General features: G+C 41.1%; 1 protein-coding gene across 1 annotated transcript; it reads left to right on the forward strand.

The window, feature by feature from the left end:
• The first annotated feature begins 4,140 nt into the window (after positions 1-4,140).
• On the forward strand, positions 4,141-18,507 carry LOC310762220 (cytochrome P450 2J4-like). The gene is made up of 9 exons (XM_083612916.1): positions 4,141-5,981; positions 9,335-9,497; positions 11,530-11,679; positions 11,883-12,043; positions 12,429-12,605; positions 12,901-13,042; positions 13,670-13,857; positions 14,404-14,545; positions 17,112-18,507. Exons 1-9 carry the CDS (start codon positions 5,814-5,816, stop codon positions 17,297-17,299), a joined length of 1,479 nt encoding a protein of 492 aa, XP_083469042.1. The 5' UTR covers positions 4,141-5,813; the 3' UTR covers positions 17,300-18,507.
• The last annotated feature ends 419 nt before the right edge of the window (positions 18,508-18,926 follow it).

Raw genomic sequence — 18,926 nt, forward strand, 5'->3', positions numbered from 1 at the left:
ACATACGTGTGACAGCAATTTGACCGTCTGCAAATGCCTGAGCAGCGAAACCTGGAAGTAACGTGTTTCACTACTTCCGGGTCGCCACGGAGCGCAACCCGAAAGTGCTTGACCTGAAGCAACAGTTAACCTATATTTTCTTATAATTGCTTTGATATTATTATGGTTGTATAACTTTTGGCTCAGTTGAAAGTGAAGAATAAAGGATGGGAGGTTAACTGTTAGAACAAATTAAATGATAGTAATTATAAGGCTCAGCATTTATTGTGGCAATATATTTGTACTCTTACATCCTAGAAGTATAAACAATCCGCCTAAAAATTTTCCTACACAAGTTAATAGCCCCAGACCAGACTGGCTTTGTCCCTGGTCGCAATATAACAGACCCCATCAGGAAACTACTGAACCTGATTGAACACAGCAAGGCAACCAAACTCCCATTGACAATTATGTCCCTAGACATCCTCAAAGCTTTTGATTGCTTAGAGTGGAAATACCTATTAGCAGTACTAACTAACATGAAGTTTGGCCCCAACTTCCTACAAATCCTCAAACAAATATACTCCCAAGAACTCATAACCCACCTACTCTCAGCAACCAGAAACATCATAGCCAGACACTGGAGAGACCTGTGAAGAGTAAGCATGGACCAATGGTACCAAATAGTATGAGAAACAGCCCTACTAGAAAATTTAACCAATAAACTGAAACTGACACGGGGACAAATAGAAGACAATAGCTTCACCCCGGTATGGCTCCCCTTCATCACATACACAGCCCAACAAGACAACGACAAGAATCCACCAACAGCATATGAATCAATATGGCTAACCTGATTCAAAAACACACACTCACCCCACTCACACGAAAACAAAGTTCAACAAAGCCAATCACAAACAAGCAACCACACCGTAAGCCAACCACAATTTTTCTCACCACCAAAGGAACACAAGCGAATAGCAAAGAGAATCTGCACAAATGACGCTGACACAAAAAACCCACACGTACATTAAGCAAAATAGAAATATCGCCTCCCGACCCCACCCCCACTCACCATGGCCACCTCTTCTCCCCTTTTTTCTTCCTAATATAACCCTAATGTCTCAACAAATGAAACTGATCTATGGAAAATGTCACTTGAAAAAAGAGACATTGCGCATACCTTTGTAAACCAAGAAAACTTTAATAAAATATTATTTTTTTAAAAGGAGGGGGTAGTATAAACAATGCAAACAATTAAGGGCCCTAAAGCCAAGAGAAAGTTAGTTGTGCTTAAATTACATTAAAATCAATGGGACATGTCTTAACATAATTATTTTGAAACAACATACAATTCACATTTGTCATGATAATACCCAAATGTGTTACTTTATATATATATATATATAAGATATTTATTAAAGTTTTAAAAGTTTATATAAAATAGAAAAAACAAAAAAACAGAAACAGTAAAAATACATACAGAACACATACAACAAACAAGTATAATTTCAATCCCTTATATTCATAAAACTTACTTTCCCGACCTCCTCATACCTCCCCTTTCTGTATTCCAGTCTCTAATTAATTCAATTCAGCAAATCCTTCCCCTAATTTCTATATAATTCTTAACCTTTCTTTTCTTGATCACATAATCATTACAGCTTATAACCGCTTAATTTCTGAATCAACATCGTTCTAACCTTCAATAATTTTACAATGTTTTCTGAGATAGTCCTTAAATTTCTTCCAGTCTTCTTCCGCCGTCTCTATTCCCTGGTCTCGGATTCTGCCAGTCATTTCTGCCAGTCCCATATAATCTATAACCTTCATCTGCCCCCAAATGTGTTACTTTTTTCCTCAAATTGAAACCCTATTTTCTCCTTCAAAAGCTTTTGATCTTCCATTGTCATATTCTTTATTATCATTATCATTTTCTGGTGATTAATCTTAAAACCGGCTAATGTACAAAAATAATTTAATTTATTCATAAGAGTCTCTGCTCTCTGTAGTGGATTTTCCAAAACTATCATCCAATCATCAGCAAAGGCATGTAACTTGTAAGTTTCTTTTTTTAAATCTTTACCGCCAGAATTATTTCATCTTGTCTAATGTCTCTAAGCAAACCTTCTAAGACCAAAATAAAAAGTGACAGGGACAATGGACATCCTCCTCAGCAACAGATTGTTGACAATGTGTCACATCAGTTAAGGGTATTCAAGGACAGTACTGTAATGAACTTTGCAGTAAGAGGAGTGGTTTTAAAGGCCGAAATGCAAGGCACCTGAAGTTAAATCCAGATCAGTATGGAACACCCTTTGGTTTATGGCTCATTTGCCTGGGTTAACAACATTCACCTTGTTTATTCCAGGATGCCTCCTTGACCTGCTGTGCCTTTAACAATTTTATACTGGTGCACTAGTTGCAATCCTAGTTTGGCCTGCATGATTCATGCCTGGGAAACAGATGAATGCAATTCATAGTGCTTCCTTTGAAGATTTGGTACCGGCTCTCAGTAGTTTTCCGGGCCCAATTTAAACTATAAAAGTGTTACCTGATAGAATGCTTTCTCATATATTAAGATCCTTTACAGAGGCTGTGTTTCATATGAACCAGCTAAGCTTTCAAAACGGACATTGTCCCCCTGTTCACTTACATCAGGCAAACTGCAATCCTAAACAGAAACTACTAATCTTTTGTCTTACTGGCTATCTTCCAGCCAGTATCTGACACAGCCTTAGCTTCACTGATGGCCAATCTTAATAGGTTATTACTGCCTCCAGGCGATTCCCTGGCCAGGAAAACAAGTTTAGCCTGTATTTTTACACTGCCACATTAAATGACTGGCTCCTTTTCTTAAGTATTGGTTAAATTCTAACATTTGCTAAATCTAGGGAGTACCTTGCACCCACAAACTCTGGGACCCAAAACCTATAACAGTGATTTTCTTACCTGGTTGCCTAGTTTCTTCTGAGCAGCCTCAGGTACTCTCTGTTATTTTAATATTGCATTTTACTTGCTTCCTAAGCCACACAGGAAACAGCTGTTTATGGTTGACCATAAATTGTCAGGAGTTCAGCCTACACTCGAGCAGGACCCTGGCAGAGACACATGCGCGACTGGCATGTTCCCTCCCTCCTGGTCGATTGTTCAGGAGCTTCATAAGCTTTCTTCTGCCCGAACATCACAGCGACCGATGCCAACCGACACCGGAACACTTAGGGATCCGCAGAGTTTGCACATCATGTGCGCGACAGACCTCAGCAACTCAGCATTTTGGCTAATCTACTTTATTTACATATAAACACACATGGAGCACTGCAACATGGCTCCCTCTCTCTCTAGCATCAGACAGCAAAGAGAAAAAACAAAACAAAGGACAATAGTCCCACTTCACAGAACACAGTAACACGAAACATCCTGTCTTCGTCACCTTCCACTCTGTGGAGTCAAAACATATACCGTCATGTGAAAGACAACAATCCCATGACTCCAATCAGAGATCAGGAATTCTAACATAAATACGGTAATAAAATACGGTAATAAGATGGTTTAAACAGCAATTAGTCCAAGTTAGCTGTAAGGTTGTTAACCAGGACTTGGCATTGATGCCCTGTTACCCCAGCATTTTGCTAACTGCTCTGGCGTCATGTCTTCTTTTGGACTCAATTCAAAATGCAGGTTTGACCTCTCATTCTCCTGGCTTGGGACCAAGGACTTTTAGGCAGACTTATTCCTTTGTCACAGCACAGGTGGATACATAATGCCAAGGTGCAATTTTCCTGGCCTCTCACTACAGAGACAGCCTGAATTTGTGGGTGTGAAGTTTGATGTTATTCTAGTGTTGCCATTTTTCAAAAAGTAAAAACCAGGACACCCCCAAGCTTTTCTTTGATTGATCCAGGATGAATCCCCCCCCCCGCCCAGATATCAATTCCCCCTTCAAAATCCCAGTGATATCCGGCAAAATCTGGATATATGGCAGCCCTATGTTATTCAGAAGACCAGGGAATACTATCTGACTCCTCACATCCATGAACCAGCCCCAAAGCAGGCTGCAGATGTTCTGACTATTTCCTGTCTCCCTCTCAAATATTTTATTGGGGGGGAGGCGGCGGCGGGACCTTAGTCCCTTGGAGTTGGCTCCTATGTTGTGGAGGAATATATGCTCTTCACAGCTTAGGGCAGCCTTTTTCAACCTTTGGTCCTCAAATGTTGGACTACAACTCCGGTCATCCCCAGCCAGCAGAACCTGTGTTCAGGGAAGATGGGAGTTGTAGTCCAACAGCATCCTGGGACGAAAGGCTGATTTAGGGATAACCTGGATTTCTTGAGTGACAGGTTATCTTTTGCTTCTCGCCCTTTGGCTTATGCTTCTAGGTGGTTGCTCCCAACTAAATACCTGACAGGTAAGAAGGACAAACAAAAGCTCAGGATAATCCTCCTAGACTAATGTGTAAATCATAAGACAATTATCCTTCTGATTGCACACTTCTTTAACTTTGCATTGTTGTTTTCAGCTCAAAAATAAACTGATATAAGTATTCTGAAATGAATTTAAGAATAAAGTAACTTTAGAAATGTTACCCCTTGCTCTTTCCTGTAATTTCAATTGCAGTCGTTAACAGTCGTCAACAGATTTACCACACCTATCAGCCAATCACCCATTCCCACCACCCTTTTGAGTAATACCCCTCCCTACCCTCTCACTATATATAAGGGTCTGGTGACTTCTGATTCCGCGTATCTGAAGAAGTGTGCATGCACATGAAAGCTCATGCCAATAACAAACTTAGTTGGTCTCTAAGGTGCTACTGGAAGGAATTTTTTATTTTAGAAATGTGAACATTGAGAGGAAAATATGTTCAAATACATGCATTTTAACAATATGAATTTCCGCTCAGACTTCCTTTTTTAAAAAAATGTAGTGGGACAGAAGACTTATCCTGAGCACATATGAAAAGAAGTGATATAGACAAAAAGTAGATTGACCTATTCACCAAGCAGGGCATAAAAATGGAATCTACACTATGAAACAAGAATCAGTGTTATGCATACATTTGCAAACTGAAGGTTTCAATATGGATGCCATGTGCAAAAATACACATCAGTTTTTGTGGAGTTTTCAGGGAGGAAATCAAGTACCCATTCATAGAAGTTAGTTGGCAAAGCCAGAATATCCAACATACTTTGTGGAATTTTCATCATCGCAGAGACTGTGGGGAGGCAAAGCCAAAGATTGTGTAAAAATAAAAGGACAGCTTTTGTGTACATATATTTAATGAAGAGTTGTTAAGTTTGTAGTCAGAATAAATGTGGTCACCACCATTATCTATATCACCTGGTTGGCTTGGATTATATTAGACTTTGATATGGAAATCTCTTTCCAACAGAAGCAACTAAGAATGTTTCCAGATTGTCGCTTATTTGTGAGAGAAATTCGCTTCATTTTTTCTTTCTTTTTCACTTTTTCTTTTTGCAGTAATAACAGTGACAGGAAAAGGTACTAAAAAGAGTGGGAGACCAGTTCTTTCCTATGTTATATAATAACCTCCCCACAAACTTTGCACAAACAAATCAAGGTGACTACAGTAATTAATAAATGGGTCTAGAAGTAACCACACGTGCTGAAATAATACATGCCTATCTGATCCCATTAGATGTGCAAAAGGCCTTGCTGCTTACTAATATGTTAATTATAGTATTTAAAAGGCAGTGAGAAGAGAAATGAAGACAGAATGCAACATCTCTGAGAGAGCCAAAAAGCCACAGGAGAAAAGAGCATTCACCTCTCACAGGCGTGCTGGACAGATACAGAAAGAAAAGGCAGGAGGATGTTGCAAACAATGATAGACTGGATTAAGAAGATTCCATGCCCAGTTCTGAGCTATCTGAGACAGCTCTGGTCACTTAGACGCTATCCTCCAGGGCCTCTTCCACTTCCTCTCATTGGAAGCCTGTGGCGGTTTGGGATCAGACTTTCTTCAGATGCTTTCATTGAGGTACATCTTTCTAATTAATTGATCTGCTTAATTAATTAATAAAACCCACAATGTGAATTGTGAATTGTTTTCTTCCACTGGTAACTGGAAGAAATTATCCAATGATAAATCATTTCAAGGTGTGAAATCTAAAATAAGTAGGAATGTAATGCAACAATTGCCAGATGGGGAGCTATGTTAGCCCATTTGCAGCTAAAATAACACGGAGATTTGCGGAGCCTTTAAACACTCACAACTTTATTAATCTTATGCTGAGGGCCTCCTTGGTAGTTGCACCCGCCCTGTGGAACACCCTCCCACCATATGTCAAGGACATAAAAACTATCTGACTTTTAGAAGACATCTGAAGGCAGCCCTGTTTAGGGAAGTTTTTCATGTGTGACGTTTTACTGTGGTTTTATAATTTGCTGGAAGCTGCTCAGAGTGGCTGGGGCAACCCAGAAAGATATACATATATTATTATTATTATTATTATTATTATTATTATTATTATTATTATTAATGTGTTGACAGTTTAAGATGTCGAAAGACTCTTGGCTATAAGAGTGTATGCTTAGGAGAAAAAAACCTTATTGACTTGTTTAGTCTACTGTTCAATAAAAGTACTGATAGTTTTTATTGATTTTATGTATCTTATAGTAAATTTATATGCACAATTATTATCGGTCAGTTTTCATATCATTTACTCAATAAACAAAAATCTTCTGCTTGCCTATAACTCCAACAGCAATGATTATTTTTATTTTACAATCATAAAATGACTAGCTCAGCTCCAGTTTGCCTGTGAGCATAGTAGCAAAGGAGACCCTTAACTTTACACAGAGCCAGCCCTGGAAGGCGGGGTTTTCTGTATGACAGAGGTTTGAAAACTGTGGCTCTCCCAGCTCAGCTGGGATAGCTGGATGGTAAGTACCAATAAGGCATCAGCCCATATCAGTTTGTCAGTCTCTAATACTGAAACTGCTTCAACTACAAAATTCTCCAAAATCTCCAGCAAGTTGACCTAAAATCCCCAGTCAATGAACAATATGCCACTGAACCAGCATTTCCAAAGCAGTCATCAAGGAGCACAACAAGCAGTGACTCAGAAGGTGTATAGACTCTATGAGTCACAGCTTTTTATCAAAGACATGCATCTCACACCTCTCTAAAGGCCTTTGGAGGTAAAGTTAAACTGTTGAAAGGTTGCAACACCTGCTGTGGCTGTAGAGGCCGATATGGGAGAGACATGTTTTGTTGCAGCTGGGGCAGATAAAGGCATCTGGTTGTGCTGCTGCAGATACACCATGGCGTTTCTTCTCTCTGCATTCCTCCCAGAGGTCATTCTTCCTCTGGTCACTGCTGTGGATGCACAACCTATTTGATCGTTTCCTGGCACTGTCATCTGCAAGGGATTTCCACATGGCAGGGTTGATGTTTCCAGCCTTCATGTCAGGTCTGCAGACATCTTACTAGTACAGTGTTGGTCTGCCCCTGGGCCTGGTACCTAAAGCCAGCTCTCCGCAGAGCATGTACTTGGGGATCCTGCCATCTTCCATTCTGTAGACATGACCAAGCCAGTGTAGACACTGCTGAGACAGGAGTGTTCTGCACTAAGTTTCTGAGCCATGTACAAAGTGCAAAGTAATGGCAACCTTCTTTTCACTTCAGACTCGACCAAGTATCTTGTTATGAGCTGGGCGGCAGGGAATAGGCTGTATGCAAGAGACCCTTCTAATCCCTGGATCAAGAAAGTATTAAAATATAAGCAAGGATTAAAATTCCTGGTGAGGTGATAGCCATTAAGGGAACAAAGGAAGTGGCTCCACACCAGTGGGAAATGCATGGGCCTCCCTCACTGACTGAGAGTGGAGTGATGTGAGCTAGAAGCTAGAAGCAGCCGGCTGGGAAGCCAGAGAGACAGAGTGATGCTTGATTTCTGTTTGAATACAAGACTGTGGCTATGGGGGGGGGGAGCAAGGCCCTTTTGGGGTGTTAATGCTGTGAGCCCCTCCATCGTAGGCTCAAGCTGTATATATGTGTAAATAAACTATATATCCTAAAGCAGTGGGGTCAAAAAGGGCCAGATTTGATGAAGTGAAGGGCTGTGTGGGCCGACCAAAGTTGTTGAGCTTTTTTTAGCATTCAAGATGTTGAGGTTTTTTAGGATTTTACCCAAGCAAATAAACTGCCACAGGGGCTGGATTAAACTGACCGGAGGGCCAGATTAAACGCCTGAAACGGACTTTGGACATGCCTGTCCTAAAGACTCCATACATTAGGGGTCTCTAAGGCACAGGAAGATTCTGGTCATTTCTACTCAGTATGGTGGGATTTTATTTCATGTATTATAGTTTCAGATTTACAAGTTTCTATCCCCTATCTAGAGCAATATGGATGCTTTGATCTTAGATTGGGTGGTATCATTTAATATGTTTAGGCTTTGTATGCCCTGCATTTAGCTGGATACAGTATAATTTTTGTTTTGTTTTGTTACTGTTCATCTGTCTTTGTGGTTCTAAAGTAATTTGAAAATCAATTTAAAAACCTTTTTAAAAAACCAAACAGTTCTACAGTGGTACCTCGGGTTACATACGCTTCAGGTTACATACACTTCAGGTTACAGACTCTGCTAACCCAGAAATATTACCTCGGGTTAAGAACTTTGTTTCATGATGAGAACAGAAATCGTGCTCCGGCAGCGCGGCAGCAGTGGGAGGCCCCATTAGCTAAAGTGGTGCTTCAGGTTAAGAACAGTTTCAGGTTAAGAACGGACCTCCGGAACAAATTAAGTACTTAACCTGAGGTACCACTGTATGTTGCTTTGGGGGGCAAAGCCCACCCACAGCAGCACGCATGAAAAAAGGCTACAATTATACAAAGAATTTAAAAAAAAAAAATCCAAAATAATATATTTTACCCCAGCTCCAATCCAGCAAACAGGACACAAACTAGTCAAGGGAAGGCCAGATAAAACAAATGGGTGTTTAATAGCCCTCCCAAACTGTGGACTTAAGAGCTGTAACCCTCTTTCCATATTATATCTCTCTTATCTTGCAATATGCTTTGTCCTTCACTTTCTCAGAGGTTCCCCCCTCCCCCCCACCGTAACAGAGACTTCCCTTTTTTCCATGGCATGGTAAGGCATTAGTAAGATACAGGTGCTATTGTTAACAAAGTTGTGTATGCTTAGTTATTACATGATTATTCAATGAAGAAATGTAAGTGGTTACTTTAAAATAGTAGCTTATGTTTAAAAGGGAGTGGAGAGCTCCACCCTGCCAGAAGCTGAAGAAGGGTGTAGGTCACATACTAACTTGAAATCGCCTCCTCCATATGATTGCTTCTCGTCTCTACTTTGATCCCAATGGCAGATGGCAAAGCAATATGGAAACGTTTACACTATACGGATAGGACTTCTACCTGTCGTAGTACTGTCTGGCTTCCAAGCCGTGAAAGAAGCCCTGATCAACCACGAGGAAGATTTTGTTGACCGACCGGTGACGCCTTTCCTAAGAACAACATTAAAAGGAAGGGGTAAGTTGTGGATAATAAGATGTTTTACTTGTCTTCCCCCCAGGGAACTCATAAGAATTGGAAGATTGAGGGCAGACAAACAAAAGTACTTCACACAATGCAAAAATTAAACTATTGAATTCAACTATTGAAGGCAAATTGGAGAGCTGTGGAAGATGCTTAGATATGGTTGCCATATTTCAAAAAGTAAAAACCAGGACACCCTGAAAGATCCCCCAAATTAGGAAGACCCCAAAATTGTTGAGCTTCGGGGGGGTTGTTGTTTTTTTTACAAAAACACAAATATTCAGTTAACTTGCCAAAGATCCAGGACAAACCGCCACCTTTCCCCCTGGATGTCACTTCCACCTTTGAAATCCCAGTATGGCAGCCCTAGCCTAGACAACTTTCAGGGAGAATAAAGCTATTCATGGACACTAGCCACTATAGCGAAGCTCTTTCTCCACAATCAGAAGCAGCATGCATCTGAATTCCAATTTCTGGAAACAAGAGGAGAACGTAGTGTTGAACTCAAGTCCTGCTTGTGAGCTTCCAGCGAGCATCTCGTTGGCCACTATGACAGGAGGATGAGCCATCAGGCTCTTGTTACTATAGAATGCAACCATTATGGAGCTAAATTTAGAACCTGTTATCATCAGGTGCTGCAGCAATAATCCACTATTATACTTTTTTGCCCCCTCCAGTCCTTTTATATTCTAGCATTAAACACTTTAACTGAGCATTGTTATTAAAAGAATGTGGGAAATCACGTATAAAGTCGACCACTTAACAACATTTAAGTAATATTAAAAAGTGTTTGAATTTAAGGGAGCTGGTACAATGAGCATGGAGGTACCCCATGTTAAGAAGTCACAATTCTAATAGCTACTGGTAATCAACAAAACCCAATCTTCTACGGATTTATCTGTAACCCTTCTATAATGAATAATTACCAATTACTTAAAAATAATAACAAAGAGCATCAACTGCTACAGCTGGACACCTTGGGTGATGCCTAAGTGCCTCTTACACACCAGACAGAAGAGTACTTGAAATTAGTTCTGATACGGTGTCCTCTTTCTTTGTATGCCCAGTCAAATAAGATGCTATTTGACAAACTAAGGCCTGGGGGCTGGATCCAGCCCAATTGCCTTCTAAATCTGGCCTGCGGACGGTCCGGGAATCAGTGTGTTTTTACATGAGTAGAATGTGTGCTTTTATTTAAAATGCATCTCTGGGTTATTTGTGGGGCATAGGAATTTGTTCATTATTTTTCCCCGAAATATAGTCCAGCCCCCCACAAGGTCTGAGGGACAGTGGACTGGCCCATAGCTGTCAACTTTTCCCTTTTCTTGCGAGGAATCCTATTCGGAATAAGGGAATTTCCCTTTAAAAAGGGAAAAAGTTGACAGCTGAAAAAGTTTGATGACCCCTGCTATAATAGTTCCTAGTTTTACTAGACATAAGGGCAAGTAGGTAATTATAAGGCATCTTATCTAGTTTCGCTGTGGTTCTGCACCAGCCTTGCATTTCTTGAGTTCTGAAAGAAAGTGCTGCTCTTGAATGCATGCCTAAGCACTTAATTTGGCCTCTTCTAAGCTGGCAACCGGGACGCAGGTGGCGCTGTGGGTAAAACCTCAGTGCCTAGGACTTGCCGATTGTATGGTCGGCGGTTCGAATCCCCGCGGTGGGGTGAGCTCCCGTCTTTCAGTCCCAGCTCCTGCCCACCTAGCCGTTTGAAAGCACCCCTAAGTGCAAGTAGATAAATAGGTACCGCTTTATAGCGGGAAGGTAAACGGCGTTTCCGTGTGCTGCGCTGGTGCTGGCTCACCAGAGCAGCTTCGTCACGCTGGCCACGTGACCCGAAAGTGTCTGCAGACAGCGCTGGCTCCCTGCCTCTTAAGTGAGATGAGCGCACAACCCTAGAGTCGGACACGACTGGCCCGTACGGGCAGGGGTACCTTTACCTTTACTTTAAGCTGGCAACCAACCCAACAATCTTTTGGGCATGAGTATTTGTGACCAATAATTTGTTGTTTCTTGATGGCTTCAGGAATTGTATTTTCAAATGGTCACACGTGGAGGCAGCAGAGGCGGTTTGGTATAGCTACTATGCGGAAGCTGGGGCTGGGGAAGAAAGGCATGGAGCACCAAATAGAAGAGGCAGCCCATCGTCTTGTGGAGGTCTTTGCAAATTCAAAGGGTATGTGATACAAGGGTGATAATGCTGGCACATTCCAGTCTGCTGAAACCTTTATTTGATCTATCTATGTTGGGAGGAATGTCATGTATTTTGCTTGTTTTCTTCTGGAGCAAATTATTGCTGGAGATTCCAGTATCCTTCCAACCCTAATGTGAAATTTATCAGCTTGACAGTAATATGACAGTAAATGACTTCTTTTGCAGGACAGCCATTTGATCCATCGGTACCAATCACTAAGTCAATCTCCAGTGTAATATGTGCTTTGACATTTGGAAACCAGTTATCTACAGATGATGAAAACTTTAAGAGACTGCTGGAGATACTTGAAATGAGCTTACAATTTGGAGGCAGCTTTTTCCATGCTGTGAGTTCTCCCCCCCCCTTCCTTATTGAGCCAGACAGATCTCCCCAGTGCCCTAACCCATGGCCAGTAGCACTCAGAAAACCGTTTGGGTCGTGGACAGAGTGTTGGGCATAGATGGAGAAGGCCTGGCTTTAAATACCTGTTTGGTCCCTCTTTCTCAGCCTAACCTTCCTCACAAGGGTTGTTGTAAGGGTTAAAGACGGGGAGTGGGTGGGAATATTCTTCCATTTTTCAAGGTCCTCAGATCTTGGGTGACATTTCTTTTCTCTCCCCCAGTATTTTGCATAAGTTGTTCTTTTTGCAGTCGTGAACAGATAGTACCTCTGCTGTTTAGTACTATTCTTTTCAAGTTATAAATAAACATTTGGATTTTGCTTCCCTTTAGCTTTATGAAATGTTCCCATGGATCATGCAATATCTCCCAGGAACTCATAAAAAGATATTTTCTGCCTATGATGAGGCAATTTCCATTGTGCTGAAGGAGATAGAGAAACATAGGGAGCAACATTCCCTGACTGAGCCACAGGACTACATTGATTTCTATCTACTTCAGCTTGAGAAAGTAGGTACAATATCCTCACTGTATGTGAATTCTGTTCATCACAAAAATGCATACCCTTGGCTAAAGTAGGCAAATATATGCAAATCTTAGTTAAAACAACACACAAAATTGCTTGATATTAGAAGAAATTGCTTTGCCAAGCTGTGTATACTAGGTTAGGCAATATTGAATACAAAAATGTGTATATTAAGAGAAAATTGCACAAAAATACTGAAGAATTTTCATGAACACCAAAAAGTGAAATGCTTTAAGTCTGTTGTAAAATAAATTTAATGTTTATCATTATCCTTAACAGACCCAGAATGATCCTTATACTACATATGATGAAGATAATCTGGCTGAGTGTGTTCTGGATTTTTTTGGTGCAGGGACAGAGACAACTGCTTCTACTCTGAAATGGGCAATGCTCCTTATTGCAATTCATCCAGAAGTCCAAGGTAAGAGCAGTGCCGGATTTAGGGCAGTGCGGGCAGTTCCCCACACAGGGTGCCAAGGCAAGGGTGGAGAAACTGTGACACAGAGCACTTGACAACATGCACAGAACAGAAAGCAAGAGGGAAGCGGGCACTGGAATTTGTCCTTGTTTAGGGCACCCTATTACCGAAGTCTGAGCCCAGGGTAAGAGAGACCTGTTCAGTGACAGCAACAGCCCATCCTGATCCAGGAATGAAATGGTCTGTATTCCGTCCTAAGACTTCTCTCTCAATCTGGAAAATACTTCCTTTCTATTGGCTCTGCCCAGAGCAGGAAGAAACCTCCCTTCCTCCTTTGCAATCTAGTTTCAGTCTAATTCTTCAAGCCTAGAAAGAAGGGTGAACTCACTCGTTCTTACTATTCCATCCTGAAACTTCTCTCTCAATCTGGATAGTATTCAACAAAACTCCACAAAGCTCTCATACATAGATTTATTGAAGAGAATCAAGGCACATGTAGAAATATTACTCACATTCCAATAGTCTGTTGTTTAGCTCTGAATGAAGATGGTTAGAAAGCTTTATATGAAATTCTCTTTGGAGTTTGTGGAGTTATGTAAGAACAAGTGAGTAAATATTCTTTTCCCTCAGATAAAGTCTACAAGGAGATGGAAGATGTTTTTGGCTCCTCTCACTCAATCTCCTTTCAAGATCGTAAGAAACTACCTTATACCAATGCAGTGATTCATGAGATCCAGCGTGCTAAATATATATTGCTTTTTGGGCCACCTAGGCAGAGTGTGAAGGATGTAAACATACTTGGTTATCCCATTCCCAAGGTACAGACTCTGCTTTCTCTGCTTCATAGCCATTTGGGTCCACTGTGCACATTCTCTCCACATCTCTTCTCTATATATTATGTGGACTGAAGATAACATGAGCCTGGTGAAGTTGATTTCTATATTAAGAGATGTATTGTTTATTTATTAAATTTATACACCATCCTCCATCCAAGGATCACAGCAGTTTACAGTGTAAAAACACAAAAATACATAACATAATAACAAACAAAACAATAACCCAGCCATGCCTCCAGGTGCAATTCTGTTAAATCAGAATTGTGCAAAAGTATTTTTTAAAAAGAAAAATGAACAAGAAATCTGAGGTTTAATCTTGTAAGCTACTTGGGAATTGGGGAGGGAGGGATAAAAATACATACTGTGGATATTTCCTGCTAGCCTTCAACCAGTGGTGTAGGCAGCAAGCAGCAGAATGGCAATGAGCCTGTGCCAACTGAGTACGCAGAAAAATTGGGTCTCAACAACCCGTTTGCAAGATAATGCCCTGCCTGGATGTAGGCTGAGTCATTTGTTTCTTCCTTGCAGGGAACCTTTGTTATTCCAGATCTGCGCTCTGTTCTTTACGATCTGAAACAATGGGAGAATCCTAGAGAGTTCAATCCAAATCATTTTTTGGACAAGGATGGAAATTTTGTGGCTAGAGAAGAATTTCTGGCATTCGGAGCAGGTAAATGATAAAGTGATTTATAACCATGTTTGCCGGGTTGCTTCAATGAGGTCAAGCTTTGATCAGGAAGGTGTGATAGGGTACAAAATATAGGTGGCATTGCAGTACCAGGCACACAGCCAACAGAAATGAACTTTCATCTCGTAGAATGGATGCTATGAAGCAAACACTACAAGCAGCAGTTAAAACAATTGCTCTGTGAGATACGATCCTACTCCCACATTGCAGTGCTTTTAGCCAATGAGTGAAAGTGGTTGGGTATTGGAAAGAGCAGAGATCTCAGGGCAGGCAGAAAGAATAAATAACTGCTGTGTAGCAGGCAGATATTCAATAGGTTAATCTTTTTCTAGTATAGATATACAAATATGGGAAAGCTTCACCTGCTGGCATTTTGTCTTTTATTACCTGTGTGTGACTCATTCATTATTACTGAGTCCTTTGTCCACCCCACCCGTGAAAGAGAATACAACTTTTCATATGGAATAAAGTGTATGCATATTTAATCCAAATTTGTGTTTTCTTCTGCAAGTACGTGGGACACGGTGGCGCTGTGGTCTAAACCACAGAGCCTAGGGCTTGCTGATCAGAAGGTCGGTGTTTCAAATCCCTGCAACGGAATGAGCTCCCATTACTCGGTCCCAGATCCTGCCAACCTAGCAGTTCAAAAGCACGTTAAAGTGCAAGTAGATAAATAGGTACCACTCAGGCGGGAAGGTAAACGGCATTTTGGTGTGCTGCTCTGGTTCGCCAGAAGCAGCTTAGTCATGCTGGCCACATGACCCAGAAGCTGTCTGCGGACAAACACAGTAAAGCAAGATAAGTGCCGCAACCACAGAGTCGGTCACAACTGGACCTAATGGTCAGGGGTCCCTTTACCTTTACCTGCAAGTACGTAGAGACTCTGAAACAGGTCACAGTAGCCTTCTCAACCCAAGGGAAAACATGGGGGCGGGGAGGGTTGAGCCACATACTTCTAAGCAACCTCTGTTGCCAGTTAACTGGCAAGCTATCTATACATTAAGGGTAACTCTAGACAGCATGTTGTGAAACCTACTGAAAACAGTAAGATGCTCAAAGACCGCCTTGAAATTTGAGAACAGTGGCAAGCCATGTAAAGAAAAGTCATAGAACATGGCTTCAAATGAATTGTTTAGGATACATTTTCACTTTTGAAGCATTACTGTCAGCTGTCAAAACTCTGGGGAGAATGCAAATAATTAGCTGCTGAATCTAGGCTGTAATCCAAGAAGACTGTTAATGCTATTCTTCAGCAGCAGGAAAGAGATGAACAGAACTCTTCTCCCTGCATATATCTGGGACAGGTGATTTCGTCTTCTTCCTTTTCCTGGTTAGTGAGTCAATTGATGGAGTGTGTCACACTGAGCTATCAGACTTTCATCATCAGCCTCCCAGCAAAGCCTGAGAATAGTCACAGGACCTTGAGCTCCAGCTCTGGTAGAAGATGGGAGGTTTCTGAAGAGGCTGTCAGCACTTTCCCATTCAATTTAAGCAAACAGCAGAAAGAGCAGTCCCCATCTATATCTTATGCCTGCTCCATAGAGATGATTGGTGCACAGCTTAAAGGTCTTATCTTAAAGGTGTTTCTCGATGCAAAGGTCTACAGGATGGCTCTTCTGCCAGGGGATCTCCTAGGACAAAAAATCTGGTTTGACCAGTATTTTTGACATTGCTATATTCAGCGTCTGGAACCTTCTCTTAACACTCCAAGTATTGATTAAATTCTAACATTTACTAAACCTAGAAATTATGAGGAGGATCAGGCTCTCCATGAGGTAGAGCTTACTACAATGATCCAAAGTTTAGGGGATCCTTCTGCCCCCAAACTTATAGCTCAGTTGATTAGAGTGTGGTGCTGATAACACCAAGGTTGCAGGTTTGGTCCCTGTATGGGTCAGCTGCATATTTCTGCATTGCAGAGGGTTGGACGAGATGATCCTCAGGGTCCCTTCCAACTCTAGAATTAATGATTCTATGATTTTATATATTTGAGGGAAAACAGACTAAGAAGAAGATCAACAATGGAGAGCCTATGCATTTTTTAATAATAATAATTTAAAAGGAAACTGCTAATTCCAGGAGGCAGAACTTACTACAATGATCCCATTTTTAATGCCATCTTTCCCAAACCAAGTTCTTCTATGACAGAGTATCCCTATACCTTACTTGGTTGTCTCTAAGGAAGTATACCTGAAGTTCCATTAGCCTCATGAGAAATAGGGGAGGATCTTATGCTCTCCCAAAATATTATGTATAGTATTACTGAATTTGTTTTCAGGATGCAGAACATGTGGATAGCTATACTTTTGCAACTGTCTACATTTGGTGAAAGTTATTGGTGGCACTTGAATCATATGACAGTTAAAATTAAAGTTACTGCTAAAATTGGGTTTATAGCAGTGGGGTTTTCCATGAGACCACTTTTGGTGGTAGGTAGGAAACTTGGCCCACCCAGATTCCTTACTGAGATTTTAAACTAGTTGCTGAGAGTTGGATTTGGTGGGAAATGTTTTGCTCACTTCCCACTTTCTCCTTATTTCCTCTTCAGGAGCCCGTGCATGTATTGGGGAGCAGATGGCGAGGATTGAGCTGTTCATCTTTTTCACCAGCCTGCTGAGGGCATTCAGCTTCCACATACCAGAAGCAAAGAAACTCAACAAAGAACCTGTAACAGCATTGACAATGCATCCCCGTCCTTATAAACTCTGTGCTGTTCCCCGCAGCAGTTCATCGTAAAGCATATACTGTAAAAAATAATAATACTTCCAGCGTCCTATATCTTGCTGTAAATTTCTACATCGTTCTTGTTCTCTTCATCCAACATGCATTACAGGAAGTTGGACTAGATCCCTTTCAACTCTGCAATTCTCAAATTCTCGAATTCTGTGGCTTTCCCTTGGTTGCTCAGGTGCTACTTTAATTATGTGGTTTGTAGCTACATCTGAGTTTTAAAAATACTCTTTGGGTAAGATATGGAAGGGATGCTACAAACAAATCAGCTGTTGTGCAGAGGATCGGGACAATGAAGGTTTTCTTTGGAATTTAAACAATGTGAAAGGACAATGCCTGCTGTTGACTGGAATTAAGGGGAATGGGGCAGATTCTTTTATGTTTTATTACCATAGATAATTTGCTATGATGTGCTTGAGAACAGGGGCTCAATACTGCACAATCTAAAAAACAAGTTATAAACTTTTTTTATTATTATCTTATATGCACTAAGGGATTTCATGGGGAAGAAGCCTCCAGTTTGAGGAACTACTGAGTGAGATCCCATGGTCAGAAGCACTCAAGGAGACAGGGGCCCATGATGGATGGGAGTTTCCTAAAGGTGAAATATTGAAGGCCCAAATGCAGACAATTCCAGCAAAAAAGAAAATTGGGAGGCATCTAAAGAAACTGGTTTGGCTGCATAAGGAGCTTACAGATCAGCTGAAATTTAAGAAGGGTGTGTACAGGCAACCCTCGATTTGCACAGGAGTTGCATTCTGGGTCATTGTGTGCAACAGTGGAATGCATGTAAGCCCTGCTAAATATAATAATTTAATTGACACTGAAATGGAGAAATTCCACTTGAGTGTACTAAGCTAGAAACAGCTCTCTCTGAGTGCCTAGATGAGTTTATCATTAACTATTGTTCTTGTCCTCTGCTACCTAACGCATGAGTGTTTAACCTTAGATCACATAAGAGGCATTGAATTACAACTTCGCCATCTTGGAAAGGTGGTGGATGAGTCGTTCTTATGCTCTGTGAGAGTAAGATGCACAGCCTCAGGCAAACTGGAAGCTGTAGGAAGAGAGAGGCCTCAGCTTTTAGGTCTGTTTGGAATTATCTTTTATTTCTAAGATGCCGAGCCTGTGCTGGACGGCACAAGATATTATATGGAATTATTTGGTTGAATCATTTACTGCTTTTTGTTCCACAATTAAAGTTTTGAATCAAACAGATGGGTCTAGACAATTTTTATCCATCCAGTCAATTCAAGCTGTGCAATATTAAAATCTGAAATAAGCCCACCCCGTTACACCCACCCCACCCCCTTTTACTGCTACTTCCAGGTTGTGGTAAAGCACATGTGCAATGATCATTGCCTATATAAGAAATGGAAAAAATGGGAAATCACAAAGGAGGAGCATAAACAGGTAGCTAACAGATGCAGGGTGAATGTCAGGCAAGCTAATGCTCAGAATGAGTTGAGTCTTGCAAGAGAGGTTAAAAATAATTTTAAAAGCTTTCTTCAGCTATGTTTCAAGCAGAAGAACAGGTGAGGTTCCTACAGACTGGAGGTGAGCAAAAAAGGAATATCCAGGTAACTACCAACCAGTGAGCTTGACAACGATACCAGAGATGGTCCTAGAACAG

This window comes from Podarcis filfolensis, assembly GCF_964270895.1.
Source record: "Podarcis filfolensis genome assembly, chromosome: 5".
Lineage (NCBI taxonomy): Eukaryota > Metazoa > Chordata > Lepidosauria > Squamata > Lacertidae > Podarcis > Podarcis filfolensis.